Raw genomic sequence first — 22,399 nt, 5'->3', positions numbered from 1 at the left:
TATAAGCATTTTTTTCGGGAATATTTTTACAAAAAAATCTATTTACATTTATTTGCAAATTCACACACATATATGTATTTATATATGTCTTTATCCACAAAATAATTTATATGTGCATTTATTTATAACATGAGGGGTCAGGTATTTACACACACACGTGTATATATGTGTGTGTGTGTGTATATATGTATATATATATATATATATATATATATATATATATATATATATATATATATATATATATATATATATATATATATATAAATATATATATATATAAATATATAAATATATATATATATATATATATATATATATATATATATATATATATATATATATATATATATATATATATATGTAGAATTTTTAACAAATTTTTAAACCTTTTTTGCATTTTATACATGTATTAACATTGAGCATATATACTTTATTTTTTAAATAATTCACATAACATTGCATTTAATGTGTCCATTTATTTAATTATTTATTTATTTATTTTATTTGATAGAGTTGATTCTTCCATCCATCCATCCATCCATCCATCCATCCATCAATTATTTTGTTCTACCTGTCATTCCATCCATCCATTCATCCATCAATTCTTTTGTTCTACCTGTCATTACATCCATCCATCCATCCATCCAGTTCTATGATATCTATCTGTAGATCTAATTTAATGAAAACAACATTCACCATTCTGAAGTACACAGACTCAACTTTTGATAAGGAATGAATGAACAAACTAAGGAATGACTATTCGAAAGATGTGTGAATTTTTATTATTTACATTTTTGGCAGCAACAATTGTTCTAAACAGTGAAAAGTGCTTTTTTCCTTTGTTCATAGACATTTTTCTTCTTCTCAGATGCACAGATCTCGCATTTTTTCTTTTTGCTTACTGATAGCATTCTGAATTCAGTCATTGTACTTTATAAGCTCACCTGAAATACGTGCCACTTCTGCATGCCTTATCAAAATATATATTTAATATTTAATGTCTCAATCAGGGCTTCAGGATTGCATGCATGATTCTCCCTTTTGCCTGATTTAAGCGAGCAAAAGACGATCCGCTGAACCGTTTGTGCTTTAGACATGTTTTCATTAAGACCAAAATGAGAATTCAAATAACTCATTTCATTCAGATTTGAGGCTTCAATTAAATCGTGACAGACATACGGAGACAGCGGAATTAAGATGAGATTCTGTCACACGTTCCAGAGTTTGATAGTATTTAAAGCATGCATATGCATATTTGCATTTCTTTACAGTATAGATGTATAGACCCCCTTAACTTGTTCACTCTGTTACGTATATTGCAGCAATTTTTTGACTTTGTCAGTCCAGTTTTCAGAGTTGAAGTTCAGTTCAATGTGGTTTAATTTTTGCTGCTAAAAATCCAAACACTGAAGAGCAAATCCATCGATGCACAGCTCCACAAGTCCCAAACTAAGCAAGCCAGTGTCTTTTTTTCCTCATTAATGTACACACAGCACCCCATATTGGCAGAAAACACAGAATTGTTGACATTTTTGCAGATTTATTAAAAAAGAAAAACTGAAATATCACATGGTTCTAAATATTCAGACCCTTTGCTCAGTATTTAGTAGAAGCAACCTTTTGATTGAAGTTTTTCACACCTGGATTTGGGGATCCTCTGCCATTCTTCCTTGCAGATCCTCTCCAGTTATGGAACAGGTTGCTAGACAGTCACGTAAAAGTTGGTGGACTTTTTTTTTTTGGTCTCTCCAGATATGCTCAATTAGGTTTAAGTCAGGGCTCTGGGTGGACCATTCAAGAATAGTCACAGAGTTGTTGTGAAGCCAATTTTTTCATTATTTTAGGTGTGTGCTTTAGGTCATTGTCTTGTTGGAAGGTAAACCTTTGGCCCATTTTGAGGTCCTGAGCACTCCGGAGAAGGTTTTCTCCAGTGTTCTCTCCAGTGTTTGGACTCTCAGCAGTGAAAATTAACCCACACTGAACTGAACTAAACTGAAGTTCAACTCTGAAAACTGGACTGACACGGTTTCAATTTACTATAATTTTCTTTGTTAAGCTGCTTTGACACAATCTACATTGTAAATATGCTTCACTGTTGAGACTGTATAAGACAGGTGATGAGCAGTGCCTGGTTTTCTCCATACATACCATTTAGAATTAAGGCCAAAAAGAAATCTTGGTCTCATCAGACCAGAGAATCCTATTTCTCACCTTTCTAGCAAACTTTATGCGGGCTTTCATGTGTCTTCCACTGAGGAACTCTCTACCATAAAGCCCCAACTAGTGGAGGGCTGCAGTGATGGTTGACTTTCTAAAACTTTCATCCATCTCCTCACTGCATCTCTGGAGCTCAGCCATAGTGATGTTTGGGTTCTTCTTCACCTCTTTCACCAAGGCTTTTTTCCACTGATAGCTCAGTTTGGCTGTACGGTTTAGCTCTAGGAAGGGTTCTGGTCATCCCAAACATCTTCCATTTAAAGATTATGGAGGCCACTGTGCTCTCATGCTGCATTCACACCAGACATGGATAAAGTGTCAAGAACAAGTGATTTACATGTTAAGTCAATGCAAAGAGGTGGCGCGAGTTCAGCATTAAAAGCGTTTTGCGCGAATCGCTCGAGTTGGAAATTTTGAATTTCAGCAGACATAGGCGCCGCATTAACCAATCAGGAGCTTTCTCTTGTAGGGGCGTGATTATGATGTAGCGTCTTTTGTTGGTGTCCCAAGGAGAAATTCTCTTGCCAGCACCAATAGTTTATCAAACTGGGCTCAGCTCAGTCAGAAGCAGCGCTGAAAGCCTCCATCATCTAGGTACAGTTTCTGGAGGAGTAGATGAACTCACAGAGCTGGGTGCACCTCTGAATAGATCTAGTGGACTCTGCACCAAACAAATATTTATACATTGTTTTTAGCTTTCATAAAGTACATAAACACAGCTATTCTCTCAATAAAATCCATGTTAGCCATTTAGCAATGTGGATCCACGTCTATAGTGAGGTGAATTTGACGTGCGAATGAAGCGTGTAAATTCAATGTTCATGTGTCTATTTATATGCAAAAATCACAATTTATTTGCATGTTCTGCATCTGCTGTGAACACACCATTACTACCTTAAGTGCAGCAGAAATTTTTTGTAACCTTGGCCAGATCGGTGCCTTGCCAAAATTCTGTCTCTGAACACTTCAGGCAGTTCCTTTGACCTCCCGATTGTCATTTTCTTAAACATGCATTGTGAGCTGTAAGGTCTTATTTAGACAAGTGTGTGGCTTTCCTAATCAAGTCCAATTAGTAAAATCCATAGATATTTACATTAGATGTCGCCTACGCTATTGGTGTCTATTGAAAGGAATTGGTCAATAGCGCCACCATTTTAGTACAGGTTAGCGCTCCTTTGAACTGAGTGTGGGACCAAGGTGCAGAGGAAGACTGGCCATTCAGAGCCAGATATATACACATAAATACAAATGTCGGGAGTTTTCCCGGTGGTCAGGATGCAAATATTTTTTTAAATTACGAAAATTATAATTTGACATCACTTCAATGGATGAGTGATCGCATGGACATTGCAGACAAAGAGCGTGTATTTGTGTGCATGGAAATGTATTATCATCCCTCCCTGTTAAATTTGATCTTATCTGTGTCTTGAAACACACCCCCACTCCTGCTTTCACTTCTAATTTAAACGGAGGGAGCAATTCATTTGTAAATGAATCCTCGTTATGAACGACTTGCTCATTTAGCCAACAATAATAATAAAAGTTTCTAGCACCGCAGCATCTTGTCATATTTCATTTACATTGTTGGCTTATTTTATTCAACGAAACTAGCATAAGCTGAGTATTTAGCATGAGTTTGTGTTACTTTGCCTCATGGTCAGTGCAATAAGAGACTATCATCAATACTTGTTTAGCGCAAAAGTTCGTAACATACAAAAACATAAAAAACACAATCTTACATATGAAATGTTCTGCCTTTGTACTTTGTTTTCTTTGTTTGCTCGTTACTACACCCGTACACAGCGCTTAAGTCCAGTATCTTCACATTGGCCTAAGTCTTGACTAGTGCGGTTGAATGACTTCTGTCCTGGGAGCACTGTACAAATGTGGCGGTGCTATTGGCGCATGTTCAGGGTCCGTATGCGATTATCTAGTGTATATATCTGAGTATAATCAAACATAGCTGGACTCAAATGAAGGTGTAGAACCATCTCAAGGATGATCAGAAGAAATGGACAGCACCTGAGTTAAATATATGAGTGTCACAGCAAAGGGTCTGAATATTTAGGACCATGTGCTATTTCAGTTTTTCTTTTTTGATAAATCCGCAAAAAAATGTCAACAATTCTGTGTTTTTTCTGTCAATATGGGGTGCTGTGTTTACATTAATGAGGAAAAATGAACTTCAATATAACAAAGAGTGAAAAATTTAAGGGGGTCTGAATACTTTCCGTTCCCACAAATGATTCAATGAATTGTTAATAACTTTTTTTTTACCTTAAAAAAACTAAAAAGTCTTTCTAACGACTAAAATGAGAATTCAAATTAACTCTATTAATTCCGATTCGGGGCTTTAATTAAATTGAGACAGGCTTTAGGAGTCTTTTTTTTTGTGGAATGAACGTGATATTCTGTCACACGTTTGCCGCTCTGATTCTGTGCTTTCCTCTCTTTCTCTCTTCTCTGCCAGAGCAGATCGAGTCCCGTCGAGAGATATGCACACATCAATTATAACGCCGCATTAAAAGTCAGTCATGCCGTTCCCGCTCTCTCTCTCAGAGACTGGCCGGTCACTGCTGAATCCTCCTCCGGCGAAGATCCAATCAGGGTGGAGGAGAACCGCAAAATGTTCCTTGAAATGGGTCAGAGAACGGAAGTTTTCCCCTATGAGAGGGAACAGAGGAGATTGTGGTGAATGAGGAGGATGAGGACGCTCAGGAGAGAAGGAGAGCAGAGGAAAGAGGACGGTTTGAGGCGATCAGTGAGAAGAGACACATTCATCTGAACGACAATCTGCTGTCCGTCCAGGGAGATTAGAGTTCAGGAAAATTATTTAAAAAAGCAGTATTTGCTAATTTTGTTTAGCTTAGCAATGAACAAACTAACATTTAAGTGTTTATCATATACAGTTGAAGTCAGAATTAGTAATCTCCCGTATATATTTTCCCCATTTTTTTGTTTAACGGAGAGATGTTTTTCAGCACATTTCTAAACATAATAGTTTTAATAACTCATTTCTAATAACTGATTTATTTTATCTTTGCCATGATGACAGCACATAATTTTTGACTAGATAATTTTCAAGATACTAGTTGTAATGTGAAGTGGGATGCTAACAACAGAGGTGCGGATCCAAACACAGGTTTATTAGAAAGGTCAGGCAAAGCAGCGGTTACAATCAGGAGCAAACAGATGTAAGCAGGCAAATCCTACGTCATGGTAATTAAACAGGCCAATGGTCAGTACAGGCGGCAAGGTATCAAAATGAGAAAACAAAGCAGAGATCAAACACGGAAAGACAAGACCAGGAAAATGCGTTGTAGTGTTCACAAGGACAGATAAACAAGACCTAACAAGTGTGTGTTTGTGTGCTGTATAAATAGTCCGACTAGTCCGTCTTTGAGCAGCTTCAGCTGTGTGAGTGTAATCAAACGGGATCAGGAACTGGTGTGTGTGTGTGGTGCATGACTGGAGCTTGTCGCTCTTGAAAGGAGTCTGTTAGTGATCAATTTTGACCTTAAAATGGTTTTTAAAAAATTGAAAAACTGCTTTTAATCTAGCCAAAATAAAACAAATAAGACTTTCTCCAGAAGAAAATATATTATTAGATATAAATAATTTTTAATAATTCAAAAACAATTTCCTTGCTCTGTAAAACATAATTTGGGAATTATTTAAAAAAGAAAAAAGATTTAAAAGGGGGATTAATAATTCTGACTTCAACTAAAAAAATTACCTTACAATAGTTTTAAAAAATTTAAAAACTGCTTTTATTCTAGCCGAAATGAAACAATTAAGACTTTCTCCAGCAGAAAAAAAATATAATCATAAATACTATGAAAAATTCGTTCTTCTGTTAAACATTATTTGGGAAATATTTGGAAAAAAGAAATCACAGGAGGGATAATTATTTGATTTCACATGAATATATACCTATTATTCCATGGCTGTCTGGAATGCTCAATTCTGATTGGTCAGTTGTGACATTCCAAGGTGCGTATTTCCCAGATAACAACCACTGAAACTAATAGCACAAGCTAATCTGAGTTCTTCAAATCAGGTTGAATGTCAGTGAATACATACACATCCGAATGACATATTACATGCTCGTCAGTCACGCTTCTATTTTTGATGGTTTGGTGCCATCTTGTGACTCAATAATGCAAAGGTTAGTGTATGCTCCATTCAGCCATTCTTGTTTCTGTCAGTTTTGTATTTAATTAAAGAATTAATAGTTCTAAATGAATGTCCTCGATCATTAGGTTAGTAATTTACATAATACAGCCCAAACCATGTCCATATAAGGGCTTTTCAAAAGCATTTTCACAAAATGGCATTAGATATTCATTCCTTTTCTTTTTAGTTTAGTCCCTTTATTAATCTGGGGTCACCACAGCGGAATGATCCGCCAACTTATCCAGCATATGTTTTACGCAGACCACCACTGGGAAACACCCATACACACTCACACACATACACTATGGACAATTCAGCTTACCCAATTCACCTATAGCGCATGTCGTTGGACTGTGGGAGAAATTTTTGTACGAAGGTTTTCTAGATAAATCACGGTTTATTTGTAAATTCGTCTGTGCCAATATTTAGAGAATGAGACCCATTGTGATGATTCTGAATGTTGTTTTTTGGCTGCGACTGCGAGGGTGGCGTTGTCTTATCTGAAGCGTTTAGCTCTTGAAAGTGTCTTTGATGAACGTGATGAGGGACTCTGATCCACTCGTTCAGTCGCTGTTTTCACACCTCTTTCATCACCTGCTTATCTGCTGACCGGCGGAGGTCATTGTGTCTGATCTACAGGCCCTGGAGAGAGCAGGAGGATGAGATTGGGAACGCTCTCCATCTCTATAGCTGTTTCAGATATTTCAGATATAGTAGAGTGTGAAGAGACTGGTGTTGCCGTTCAAGTGTTTCTCCATCAGATCATTGATTAGTGAAAATCTGTTTAGTCAAATCGAATATAATGAGCTCTTGATTAGCATTTAACTTGCTGATTTGTTGCACATGCAGGCGTTTTAAATCAATGTCTGTTAACCTTCTAGCGTGCTGGAATCGGTCATGTGGGTGGTTTTTATTACTGGCATTCAGTTTTTATTTTAGTTAGGTAGTTTGTTTGTTTATTTATTGTTTTAAGCACATCATGGTAAGCAATGGCAATTTCATTTCATTTCATTTCATTTCATTTAATTTTAAAATAGTTTTATTCTAGACCTTAATATTTAGCTTAATATTAAGTTTATCTTTGAAACATGAAACAATATCTTATTATTATTATTATTATTATTATTATTATTATTATTATTATTATTATTATTATTATTATTATTATTATTATTATTATTATTATACTAATAATAATAACAACACTTTATTAAAATAATTCAATTTATATAAAATTATTTAAGGGGCCTTAATCAATTGAATAAATCAAAATTAATAATAATAATAATAATAATAATAATAATAATAATAATAATAATAATAATAATAATAATAAATTAAACATATACTATTATATATTGTTTTTTATCAATTGAATGAATAAATAAATAAATAAATAAAAACATTATTATTATTATTATTATTATTATTATTATTATTATTATTATTATTATTATTATTATTATTATACTAATAATAGTACTAATAACACTTTATTAAAATCCAAATCAATAATAATAATAATAATAATAATAATAATAATAATAATAATAATAATAATAATAATAATAATAATAATAATAATAATAATATTTTAATAAATTAATTTAAAATATATAATATTATATATTGAGTTTTTTATCAATTGAATTAACAAATATATAAGTAATTAAATAACCATTATTATTATTATTATTATTATTATTATTATTATTATTATGCTAATAATAGTAATAAAAACATTATATTAAATTTAATTTATACTATATTATCTGTTGGTATTTAATCAATTGAATTAATAATAATAATAATAATAATAATAATAATAATAATAATGATGATGATGATAATGATGATGATGATGATGATGATAATAATAATAATAATAATAATAATAATAATAATAATAATACTTTGTTACGTTAATTAAGCATATATAATATTATATATTGCTTTTTATCAAATAAATAAATAAATAAATAACCATTATTATCATTATTATTATTACTAATACTAATAATTCAGTTGAAGTCAGTTAATATGTTGTAATATGTATGTTTACTAAATAATTATATATATATGTTTGTTTGTTTGTTTTTCAAGCCCTTTCCTCCACCTTCCAGCATTTATAACAGTATTAAAACATTCTTTTGCCCTCCATGCACTGTATTATTATGATAGAGGTCAGAAGTACCAGTAAAACACAACACACTGAATGTAGTTCACAGCACTTTTCTTTTGAAGAATCTTCCCTGGAGGTATGTCCCATAACAGCCAGTTTTCAACTCATTAAGATGAATTTAGGAGAAATTATTCATGCTCATACATTTGAATTGTTGTTAATGAAGGACGTGTTATGCTGGGGACAACTGTAATGACTCTGTGATTCCTCTATGGGAACAAACGACTTTTGTGTTATTAAAACCTTTTAATCTGGTTTTGTTGAAATAAACCTTTAATAAATTGTTGACATGCAGTATTTTAGGATTCAATGGGAAGAAAATGTTATAATTTATAGTACATAGGACTACATTCTGTTGTAATGTGATCAGTGTCGGGGAGTAATTAGTTATAAGTAATTAACAATTAATGTATTAATTAAGAATTAATTGACAATTAATTTATTTGTTGTGATATAAGTGAAAATATTACTGTTGCAAATAATTACTGAAAAATAAGTATTTAATTATAGTTATTAAATTATTAGTAATAATAATAATAATAATAATAATAATAATAATAATAATAATATATTGTCGTTAATATATTATTATTACTATTTTTATGTTTTATTTACTTTTATATTATTATTATTATTATTATTATTATTATCATTATTATTAATAATTAGATTTTATTATACTTTTATAATAATAATAATAATAATATTATTATTATTATTATTATTATTATTATTATTATTATTATTAGTATTATTATTGTTGTTGTTAGTATCATCATTATTATTATTATTAGAGTTTTATATATTGTATGCATTTGCTATGGAGAAAGGCATTTATTGAAAAGAGAAAGGGATTGTTTAAAAAAATTGATAAATAAAAAAATGCATGTAATTCATGTGTATATTTTTCAAATGTATCGTTATTCATTTGTGATCCTGGACCACAAAACTATTTATAAATGTCTATTTGAATGTAAACTTTGTTAGGAAAGGACACTATTTGGCAGAGATACAACTATTTGAAAATCTGGACTCAATATGGACTGGGTAAAAAAAATCTTGTGCTTATTTTACAAATCTATAGTTATTAGTTTGTAACCCTGGACCACAAAACCAGTCATAAATGTAGATTTAAATGTATGCTTTGTTAGGTAAGGGAAGTTTTTTAAGTGAAAGTACAAATCCTAACCCTAACTATTTGAAAATAAGGAATCTGAGGGTTAAAAAAAAATCTAAAGTTTAATAAATTAATTAATATCTTACTAATCAAACATCAAGTTTTGATACATTTACAGTATGAAATTTGCAAAACATCATCCTGGAAGATGTTTACTTGATATGCCAATATATTTTGGCATAAACCTAAAACAGATCCCATACAATACTTTTTCAACTACTGACAAATATATATGCGCAACACAACACTGATTTTGTCATCCAGGGTCAAATTTATTTTCTTCTATAAGATTAATTTCAGTTTTAGCTTAGATTAGTCAACGTCAGAGACTTGAATCCCTGTAAAAAAACTAAACAAATCACCTATATTAAATCAGCATAAGCAAAACAGTAGCTTATAATATGGAAATGCATGCAGGTTTGAGGAAATAGCATTTCATATCATACATTTTGTGTATGTGTGTGTGAGTGTGTCATACATATATTACAAGTCAGCTTTACAGAACGTTCCGACCAAAGCAAGGCCCTGATGGTTGTGCTTAATTCATCTTGTGTTATGTTGCCCAAACACAATGAACACGCTGGTGGGAGGTTTTCTCTCAGACACGAATAAGACCTCAGGGGTTGCATTCTAATGAGACCTAAATAAATATATCAGCACATCATTAATTGCACAAGAGACCCCACAGAGATGAAGTTCGCCTCCATGGCTCCATCATCCTTCTCCTCTCGCTGCGCTCTGATTCATTTAGTTCAAGATTCAGCAGTAGCGTCGCGCTGCAGGTTCTAGAAATTGTCTTTGCGTTTGATTATATTGTGTTTTTTTTACATAACAAAGGTGGCAATCAAATATTACTTGGCTCCCATGTGAGGCAGGCATCAGTCAGTGAGATGAGCTGATATAATGTGGTAATGTAGTGCCAATGTGTAATTTATAGCTACTTCTCTCAGCAATGTGAATTCTATGAAAACTTTTATTTAGAGGTATTTTTTATTTATTGCCAGGCTGTATTGTAAAATGCATATGTTTCTGGTCAGAACTACGTTTATGAACTTGTACGAGAATTCAAAATTTAAGTCTCGCTGTTAATGTGTGACTTGTTGTATAGAAGAGCAAAATAAAGTTGTAGGATGTAAACATGCGTAAATTGACAATTGAGAGAAACAAAATTAAAAATTAAAAAAAACTCAGAACTACAAAAGATAAACTCCAACAATTGCATTAAACACTGAGTTGCGAGTTAAGCTCAGAATTGCGAGAAATAAACCTAGATTTGCGTTAAACAGAATTTGAGATAAAGTTAAAATGACGTTATACTGAATTGCGAGAGAAACTCAGAATTGTGTAAAACAGAGTTGTGAGATACTTAAAATTTCATTAAAGTCAATTGTGATAGATAAACTCAGATTTGCGTTACTCACAATTGCATTAAACAGAATTGCGAATTATGTTAAAACTGCGTTAAACAGAATTGCAAAAGATAATCACAGAATTTTGTTACTCAGAATTACATTAAACGGATTTGAAAGATAAAGTACAAAATTGCGTGAAACAGAATTGCGAGATAATGTTAAAATTACGTTAAACAGAATCACAAAAGATCATCTTAGAATTGCATTAAACAGAATTATGAGATAACGTTAAAATTAGGTTAAACAGAATTGCAAAAGATAATCAGAGAATTTCATTACTCAGAATTGCATAAAACAATTGCGCAATAATGTTAAAATTGCATTAAACAGAATTTCAAAAGATAATCACAGAAATTCGTTACTCAAAATTGCATTAAACAGAATTGCGAGAGAATGTTTAACAGAATTGTGAGAACATTAAAATTGCTTTAAACAAAACTGCAAAAGTTAAACTTAGCTGCGTTATTCAGAATTGCATTAAACAGAATTGCAAGACAAAGTTCAAATTGCGTTAAACAGAATTGTGAAGGATAATCACAAAATTGCGTTACTCAGAATTGCATTAAAGACAGTTACAAGATAAAGGAAAAACTGCATTAAACAGAATTGCGAGATAATGCTAAAATTGCAGTAAACAGAATTGCGAAAGATAATCAGAGAATTGCGTTACTCAATTGCATGAAACAAAATTGTGGGATGAAGTAAAAAATTCCATTAAACAGAATTGCGAAAGATAGAGAATTTCGTTACTCAGAACTGCATTAAACAGGATTGCAAGATAATGTTAAAATTTTCCTAAACAAAATTGCTAAAGATATACTTAGAGTTGCGTTACTCAAAACTGAATTAAACAAAATTTCAAGACAAAGTTAAAATTATGTTAAACAGAATTGTGAGAGATAATTACAAAATTGCATTACTCAGAATTGCATTAAAGACAATTGCAAGATAAAGAGATAACGCTAAATTTGCATTAAACAGAATTGAAAAAGATAATTAGAGAATTTCGTTACTCAGAACTGCATTAAACAGGATTGCAAGATAATGTTAAAATTTTGTTAAACAAAATTGCTGAAGATATACTTAGAGTTGCGTTACTCAAAATTGCATTAAACAAAATTTCAAGACAAAATTTTGTTAGACAGAATTGTGAGGGATAATCTCAGAATTGCATTTAACAGAATTGCGAGATAACGTATAGCGTTAAACAGAATTGCAAAACATAGTCTCAGAATTTCATTATACAAAATACAAAATACTGATAGGAGCAATATATTACATACGTTAATCTTTTTTTTAATATATTGCATTCGTATAATCATTTTCTCTGGAAGAAAAGTCTAAAGGGATTTAACACACTTTATTGAATACAAAAAAAATGATTTCCAGAGTTGAATATAGAGGTTTTCGGCGGTATTCTGTCTGAAAAATGTGCCACTGTTAAATGTCCTTGTTAAGTCCACAAATGTGCTTAAAAAGGCTGTGATTTCAATGGTTAAAAAATCCTTGTAAAATTGAGAGAGTAAGAATATGTAACCTTTTTAACAGTAAGTCCTTTATATATATACGGTGAATAACCCTGCATTGACATTTTTTTAATGCTTATTGTTGACATTCTTCTTTTTATTTTTATTTTACATCTAACTTTAATCATTAGTTACATCTAACTTTGATAGTGGTTATCCATGTACTTTACTTTCATGTCTGTTACCATGATGGTGTTTCATATTTGTGTGAATGACACTGAACACCTTCTATATATTAGTATGCTTCTTTACTCGGGAGAAAATTTGATTATTATGAGTGTTGGTTGATTATATGACTTTCTCTTTTTTTTTTTTACACTGTAGGTAGGAAAAACATCAGAAAAAGCGTGAAGCCCTGAGTCAAACTAATCAGTGATCTCAGCGCCTAGACTTTCGCTCTTTCTATTAGCGGCAAAAGCGGCCCATTAGTATTCCTGGCTTGGAACAGGACAAGGCTGGGAACACTTGGCACTGGATCTGACCGAGTGTCTAAAGTCTTTCATTTCAGGCCCATCCTCAGGCCGACTGTGGGAAGCTGTACAGAGGATCAATACACAAGCAGCATCAAGCATTTTCAATTTGGCCATATGTAACTTTCAACTCACGTTTCGGCGAGCTGTTCTTATCCTCCAACTCTGATATTTAAAGACGCCGCTTTGGTATCCTTAAACATTTAATGTCCTTAACCCTCATGTTCTGTTTGAGATATGAGAGTCCCTGAAGTGCTCTCGCCGAAGAATCCTTTTTCCTGAGATGAATTGATTACAATAATTCAACTTTAAATGCGAGCGTTAAACTTTCAGTGTGAGGGGTGTTGCTCATGTTTTTTTTTACAGAATCATATTTTGGGTTTTGGGTAAAGATGATGATAACAGTATCGTTTTAAAAAGCACTTTGAAAAAGTTGTTTTCAAAAGTTTGCATCTTCAAAGGCTTTAAAATGCCATTGAACAGCGAAAACACCTTCAGTTCTTAGTTGAAAAACATGGTGCAGATGCTTTAAATGTGTTCTGTTTACTGCAAAGAATTTCTTTGGCTGTGTTTTGCATCATTGTCTTGCTGAAATGTCCACCCTGGTTTCATCTTCATCATCCTGCTAATGTAGATGTTGGACTGAAGCAGCTAATATTAATTTACAATGGCAAAGGGCAGAGTGTTGCTGAATAACTACTGAGAGATTTCAGCTGCTGTCTGGGCTTTCACGGCCTTTCAACACCTTCCTTTCTTCATGTGTTCATTACTTTTTTTCTGTGTCATTTCATTTTATTACACATAACTTAATTTGTAAACTAATTAATATTGTTTTCTTTTCATATATAGACTTCTTTGCTTGTTACCAACATCTAGTGAAAATGTCAAGTCAGCAGCACCTTTAGAAATATGTTTTCTGAGAAAAAATGTGACTTGTTGAATACTTAATTCCCTCACTGTATATATGCACTGCTTCACCTCATAACCGCTAATGAAGCATATGGGTGAGGGGAAGTTCCATTTAATGGCCGAAGCAGGGCAAAACATCATCATAAAATTATTTAATAACTTAATTTTATAACAAGGCAGCCATTCCTGTTTTAATTACCTCATATAATTGGCTCATATGCGAAATATATCATAAAAGCTGCCACAGTCCAAAATAACTAATTTCTTAACAATGTATACCAGCTTTTGATTAGATTAAATGTTTTTTTATTTTTATTAGATTTTTTAGGCTAAATACAACAACAAAAGATGCATTTACACAAGGAAATTGCAACAATTTACATATAAAGAATTATAACATTAAAATAAAGCATTTATCAACCAGTTATTGATATGGCCTCCAATAGTCCAATACAGAATATTTTGCTGTGCAGAACTCTGAGATCTCTCAGGGTGCTTTCACACTTGGTTCGATTGCCTGGACCGTTCTCAAATTCAATTGTCCCCCCCTTGCAACTTTCTCAGTTGGTTTGTGTTCACACTGTCTTTTTGAAGTCCGGTAGGCTTGCATCATCGAACTGCTGTTATGTATACGGACATGAAAGCAAAGCGCCAAAATGGAAAGACGTACACACATCGCGGTTTGAATCTTTTGGTTTTGGACATACAGAAAACTTCCGTCTGCCACAAAGATATTATAAATGTTCAGAACATGGCGCGATATCCGTAGAAGCTGTTTTGGAGGAGGAGGGGGGGGGGTTGTCCTAAAAGGGGGTCTTGTGTCCTAAAAGGTTGAAAACCCCTGCCCTAGACCACCTCTTTCAGACGGACTCAGGTACGGTTCACAGATGCACACCCGAGTTCAGAAGACAGGTTGATTTTTTTTTTATTAATTAATTTTTTTTTTTACTGCAGGTTGCAATGTCATAGATTTTGCTTGTCAATCTCAAGCCAATTGTAATGGTTTGTTTTGGTTCAATTTGGATTTTTCCCAACCAATCGCAGAGCCCGGGGGGCCAGAGTGAGTGTTCCGGCATGGCATCCCCTAGTTCCAGAAGACAGCGATTATACTGTAGCTAAACGCACCATACTCTGACGTCCAACAAACCCGGGTGCGGACCAAATGTGCTTGCATGAAAGCACCCTTAGACAATTTAATTTTATTCATTTATTTATCGTATGTAAATAGTCACTGAACATTGCATATAACCAGTTGAATTCTTTATTTCTTTATTTAATTCATACATTTAATTTATACACTGATGTTTGGTTTCTTGGAAACTGCAGATTAACCATGAATACATTTACTGTTGTGTGCATTAGGGGTATGCATCAAAGCTATGTATAGGATACATTTAATTGTATACATGAATAACATTTATTTTGCATTAAATAAAAAACACATTTTCAGTAAGTTGCAAAGACATCAAACACTGTAGCTGTTTGCTTTGACTTGTTTTACACTCCCTATTTTTTTTTTACAGTGTGTTTTTGCTATACTGCATGATAATGATGTTTCTAAAACAGCAGGACCACAAAGTCATCCTCAACCATAAAAAAACGAGTGTTTTTCGTGCTTTTTTTTTGGTCCATGTCTTATGTAAAATTCTCACTGATCAAAAAAACGTCAGTCCTCATTTAGCACACCCCTGTTAGCATATGCTGCAATTTTAGGAGTATCACAGCACCCTCGATGCAATTTCAAAGAAAGGACAGTTAATTTGTCAAGATAATTAAAACGTCCTTTCAAGGAAATTCGATATATGTCAAAAAATGAGGGTAGAAAAATGACTGTGGAGAAGTGGTGAAAGACCACCCGCAGGTTATTGGTCATTAACTCTGTCTCTCTAAAGACCGCCGGCCTGCATCGATATTGGCTAATATCGCTCACGGCTTCAACAGGACCTTGCGCGTCGTCGGCTAGCTGTAGCGCTAATGTATTGGCTAAATTATTCTCACAGCCCACAGAAAGGAACGATGGACTGAAGGCTACAAAGTGAAACTGAGCATGTTTGAAGCTCTTGCTGAAGGGATGCAACACAGCAGACATTATGGTGAAAGAAAAAACTGTTTTTTTTTTTTCTCCCACTTTAAAAGCTTACACCCACATGCCATATTTCTCATCTATCCTGTTTACTCTACACCCTGGATAGTATTGTGCAGTTTAGACCACCTAATGGCTACATTTTGCTTTCTGTTTTGGCTCTTAGGCTGTGTACACTCAACGGCCACTTTATTAGGTACACCTTACCAGTGTGGTCTTCTGTTGCTGTAGCTCATCCGCCAAAGGTTGGACGTGTTGTGCGTTCAGAGATGCTCATCTGCATACCTCAGTTGTAACAGGTGTTTATTTGAGTTACTGTCACCTTTCTATCAGCTTGAACCAGTCTGGCCATTCTTTCATCTTTTTTGGACCATTCTCTGTAAACTCTGGAGATAGTTGTGCGTGAAAATCCCACTAGATCAACAGTTTCTGAAATACTCAGACCAGTCCGTCTGGCACCAACAACCATGCCATGTTCAAAATCTTATTCTGATGCTCTGTTTGAACTGCAGCAGATCATCTTGACCATGTCTGCATGCCTAAATGCATTGAGTTGTGGCTATGTGATTGGCTGATAAGAAATTTGCGTTAACGAGCAGTTGGACAGGTGTACCTAATAAAGTGGCCGGTGTGTGTATATTTGCCATTTTATAAATATAAGTGGTTGTTAATGACCTGGAGTTGTGGCTGTCCCAAAAACATGTTAGCTTCACCTCATAACAGCTAATAAAGCATATGCGTGAGGGGAAGTTGCAATTAATGACTGAAGCAGGGCAAAACATCATCGTAAAATTATTTAATAACTTAATTTTATAGCATGGCAGCCATTCCTATTTAACCTCACATAATTGTATCATAAATGAAATATATCATAAAAGCTGCCACAGTCCCAAATAAATTCATTTAACAATAAGTTTAATTTATTACAACGATTTGTACTAGCTTTTGGTTAGACTAAATGTAAGTATATGTATATATACTTACATGTATATATAAATACATTTATATATGTATATGTATATATAAATGTATATATATATATATATATATATATATATATATATATATATATATATATATATATATATATATATATATATATATAAATGTATATATATGTATATATATATATATATATATATATATATATATATATATATATATATATATATATATATATATATATGTGTATATATATATATATATATATATATATATATATATATATATATATATATATATATATATATATATATATATATATATATATGTAAATGTAAATGTATATGTAAAAAGCCTCAAAAGTACATTGTTTTGCCCAACAGCAGCAATATTTGTCAACCTGTAGAGTGTCCACTAGCTTGTTGCTGTATGTGGATGGAGGAATACACAAGGGTGAAGGGTTAAAAGGCTGGACGAGTGCTGTTACTGACAGAATATCACACGGTGACCAAGTATATGCACCATAGCATAGTTTTACTTGGTTTGTCTCCTTTAGCTAATTGTTTAATATCTATTCAAAGTATTTAAAATTCATGTATTTATGTAAGTCAAGGACATTTACTGTAAGAATAATTTGCAGTAATTACAAACTTCACAAGTTTTTATTTTTTATTTATTTATTTTTTATATTAATACTTTTTTCTAACATTGAGAGATCATGAGCAAAGACCAGATAACATACATTCTAGTAACACAACTTTTGAGAAAACGTTGCTAATAATCATCATTCCTCTTACCTTGTCTGTCATCTCAGATTTATCCATGCACTCAGCTTACTCTAATGCATTCCTGAATCATCTTTTCTGCGAAGGATGTGTGATGCTTTCTTAAAATAAGTCCAGTGTCGTGCATCTTTTAATATTTGATTACCTTTGATTAATTTCATACCTTTTAGTGCAGGACTTTGCATTAAGAGTGCGCAAACGATGCCCTAAAATGCTGCAGTTTTCTAGACTGACGTATTTCTCCTGACCATGTGAGGTCTAGACTGGTGCATTTTGAAGCAGGTTTTCCACCAAACCTTGTGTTCATGTTGTGTCTACCGCTGAGAAGTAAATATTGCAGAGTTACACAAGCACTGGCTCTTCGCATGAGGACGCAAAGCAAAAGCAAGGTGTCCAGGTGAGATTGATCAAATGGGTCAGACCGTGGTGTACTTGTTTGATGAAGTATTGAATGTAATACGTGACCAGGAGCTGCAGGATTTTGATTCCATGGTATGCAGAGCCAATGTTGAACAAAACCCTAGAAATATTATGTTTGTTTGCTTTCTCGAACATACAAAAATTGTTGGTTTATGGCAAGCCTTATTAACATTTGAATTTTGAAAGCATACAGTATCCATTTTCAAGATGCTAGTGCTCATATTTAGATACTTGTATTTTTTATAGTGGGAACTAGTTCTTATTCACTAGTTTCAAGCACATATTCTTTACCTACTACTACCCTTTTATTTTAAATTCCAGTACTTCTTCTAGTACTTAATTCTAGTACTTATTTATTAAATATCGGTCTCTATTTGCTCAATACTAGTACTTATTTCAATAATTACTGTAGTAACTTTCACTATCTGTCACAATCGCCAGCGATCTGGCCCATACAGATCGCTGGAGAACTACAAATCTGCCACCAAATGAACTACAAATTCCATCATACCTATACTCTCACACCTGTTCCGGTTTACCCAAATACACAAAGCTGAAGCTGTGCAGAACTAATTAAATAGGCTATAAAGACAGCACACACACACGTTGCTGAGTCTTGTTATACTGTTTTGTGAACATCATGGCACATTTTCCTTGCCTTGCTTTGCCATGTTTTTGACCCTTGGCTTGTTTGTATGTTTATGTTGTATGCTGCATGCCTTTTGACCATCTGCCAGTTTACTGACCACGACTCTGGATTGCATGTATTTATCTGTTTACCCCTGTGCTGAGCGTTGCTTGCCTGACTATTCTTAATAAACCTGCATTTGGATCCGCATCTCTGTTGTCGGCGTCCCCACTTAACATAACACCATCGTTACTAATAACTCAATTCTTTTTTTGTTGTTTGTTTTTATGGCAAGCTATTTTAACATTTAATCTAGAAAGCATACTAGTATGTATTTTTAAGGTGATTGTACTCATTTTTATATACTCATGTATTTTACATTAGGAACTACTTCTTATCCACTAGCTTCTAGCACATATTCCTTAGCTACCTTTTTTAAATAACACTTATTCATTAGTTACTTCTACTTATTTATTAGATATACTTAATACTTATTCAATAAATACTAGTACTTTTTAAAATAGTTACTGTAGTAATTGTATTGTTGTTATAGAATCTGAATTTTTATTTTTGTTAACATTTGGTTTGCAAAATATATTGGTATGCATTTTCAAGGTGCTAGTACTCATTTTAGATACCTGTTTCACATTAGGAACTAGTTCTTAATCGCTACTAGTGCATATTCTTCAGGTACTACCCTGCCTGACAAAAGTCCTGTCATAATAACTTGACTTCTAGTTGATCATCTAGGCTTCTCCTCCATTATCTAACCCCTGACATGCTCAATAAAGTTCATACCTGGTGACTGGGCTGGCCAATCCGGGAGCACCTTGACCTTTTTTGCTTTCAGGAATATTGATGTGGAGGCTGAAGTATGAGAAGGAGCGCTACCCTGCTGATGAATTTGTCTTCTCCTATGGTTTGTAATGTAATGAGCAGCACAAATGTCTTGATACCTCAGGCTGTTGATGATGCCGTCCACTCTGCTGATCTCTTGCATGCCCCTATACTGAACGTAACCCCAAACCATGGTTTTTCCTTCACCAAACTTGACTGATTTCTATGAAAATCTTGGGTCCAATAGGTGTGAAGTATTTCTGGTGATTAGAATGCAGTTCAACAGATCAAAATCTACCTTCTGCCACTTTTCCAATTGAACAACTAGAAATCAAGTTATTATTTGTTGCTCTTACAACTAGGATTGACGACAAGACTTTCGTCAGGCAGTTTAGTACCTTTTTAGAAAAAAAAATACTACTTTACTTTTTCATTAGATACAAATGTTTGATATACTGGTATTCATTTATTTATTAGATACTACGAGGGGAATAATTTCCACTCATGACCGAAATCCCATTTGTGTTCCTCTAACTTTCTTTGTTATTTTAACCATGCACCATCGTTGCCCTGAAGGAGTGATTGTGTAAAAGACAGAGAGAGTACACTAAAAAATGCTGGGTTCCACACAATCAATTTGAGTTGGGACAACATGAAGGAACTAAGTTAACTTACTAGTTTTTATGAATTTAAGTGGATTAAACATTAAACAATTAAATAAAACTGAAAAATTGTGTTGTTTCAGCTTATTTTATATAAGCAGTTTAAACAAAGAGCAAATGTCATTTTTTGAGAGTATGTGTGTGTCGATGCACATATCTGCGTCTAATAACTTCACATGCATGCTCTAAAAATAACTCGTGAATGTTCTAATGAGCAAGTACTGGAGTTGAAATGATCGTTTTAGACAGCGATACAACGGCAAGAAGCAACAGTTAACTTTAATGTCAACATGGATGGAAACAGACGTGAGTTGGTTGATTCAGTAGCTCAGGTCAGAATAGTCATATTTTTTGTTAGACAGAATCTGTCTACACCTGTTGATGTTAGTCTAACATTTAGGGGCCCTATCATACACCCGGCGCAATAAGGCACAAGATGTGTTTGCCGTGTTTGTTGCAATTTTGAGACCAGAGCAACTCTAATTTTCACATTTTGCACCATGTTGTTTAAATAGCAAATCCATTTGTGCCACTTTGTGGACTCATGGGTGTGCTGGTCTATAAAGGAAGTGTGTTCAGGCGCATTGTTGACACGTTGCTGTTTTAAGGAACTGAATAACTACAAGGTGGTCTAAAGTCCAGCGCAGAGTGCGTTAGTTATGCACCTATGCAGGGCCAAACCGATTACACATTGCTTAATACACACAGGATGAACAGCGATACACAAATATCTTTACATATGAAAAATATAAAGGATTAAAATGTTACAAAAATTATTATTTTTGACATAAATATAAAAATCACTACCTCCATGTCGGGGGACTTTTTCAGTTTATTCATGACAGTTTGTAAAATGTCATTATTATTAGCAGCATTATTTATTATATGCATATTTATATTTGTTTAACGAGACGTATGCATCACCATATGGGGCATAAACTGAACCTAGAAATAGTTTTGTAACAAATCGTTGCGCTTAACAAACAAAATTAAATATGTAGGCTAATGGATGTCTTCAGTGGAGTGCGTACAACACCGTTTCTTTATCCTTGAAAGTAAATGAGTAAAGTAAAAAGTACAGTAAAGAAAAAGAGGCCGAATGGAGGAGGCTCGTTCTTTATCCTCGTGCTGCAGATGATCTGTTTAACTCGCTAGGGAAGCATTCAGTTTTTCCACTTACAAAGTCCGCCATGGAAATAGCAAATGTGCCATGGTGTAAAGCAACTGACTCTTACAGGGAATGGGAGATGAGACTCTGATTGGTTTGATGCACATTATGCTCAAAACACACCCATAACTCATTAAAAGACTAAGCACAACCCTGTTATGCTGTGTTCACATCAGTCGTGGAACACGCAGATAAATCACGCTATTCGCGCATAAATTAACTCGTGAACATTTGAGTGTACTCGCTTCATTCGGGCGTCAATATCCGCTTCATTTAGGCGTCAATATCCGCTTCATTTGGGCGTCAAAATCCGCTTCATTTGCACGTCAAATTCACTTCAGAAAAGACGCAGATTCGTGTCATTGGCAGGGCTTGGTGTAGGCAGGAGGATTTTCCCCCGGGACACCAACAACAGGCGCTATGTCATAATCACACCCCTACAAGAGCAAGCTCCTGATTGGTTTGCGTTGCGTGAATGTCCGCTGAAATTTCGATTTTCAAACTCGAGCGACTCGCGCGTTAAGTGTGTCAAACGCGCAAAACGCTCAATTCGTGTCACGCCATACGCACGTATCACGTTATTCTAGTGTATTGCGCCATTAGCTTTGTGCTATTCGCGTCATTCGCGCCGCTCCATTCTCGCGTATTGCGCCGCAGGTTGTCTATTCGCGTCTTTGCATTGACTTAACATGTAAATCACTCGCGCCTTGTTTTATGTTCAATCCACTTAAATTTGTGAAAACGATTAAGTTAATTGATTTATGTTCGAACAAAATGAAGCAATTGTGTGGAACCCAGCATT

The 22,399-nt window shown here is 33.7% G+C and overlaps 1 protein-coding gene across 1 annotated transcript in view; it reads left to right on the top strand.

Moving 5' to 3' along the window:
* Positions 1-22,399, top strand: part of sorcs3a (sortilin related VPS10 domain containing receptor 3a) — a 352,179-nt gene that overhangs the window by 45,926 nt on the left and 283,854 nt on the right. Inside the window, 1 exon segment of the mRNA XM_056456597.1 lies at positions 17,576-17,601. Coding sequence (XP_056312572.1) covers positions 17,576-17,601 — 26 coding nt within the window.

The sequence above is a fragment of the Danio aesculapii genome, chromosome 1 (genome assembly GCF_903798145.1).
Source record: "Danio aesculapii chromosome 1, fDanAes4.1, whole genome shotgun sequence".
NCBI classification, from domain to species: Eukaryota; Metazoa; Chordata; class Actinopteri; order Cypriniformes; family Danionidae; genus Danio; species Danio aesculapii.
This window is presented reverse-complemented; position numbering and strand designations above follow the sequence as displayed.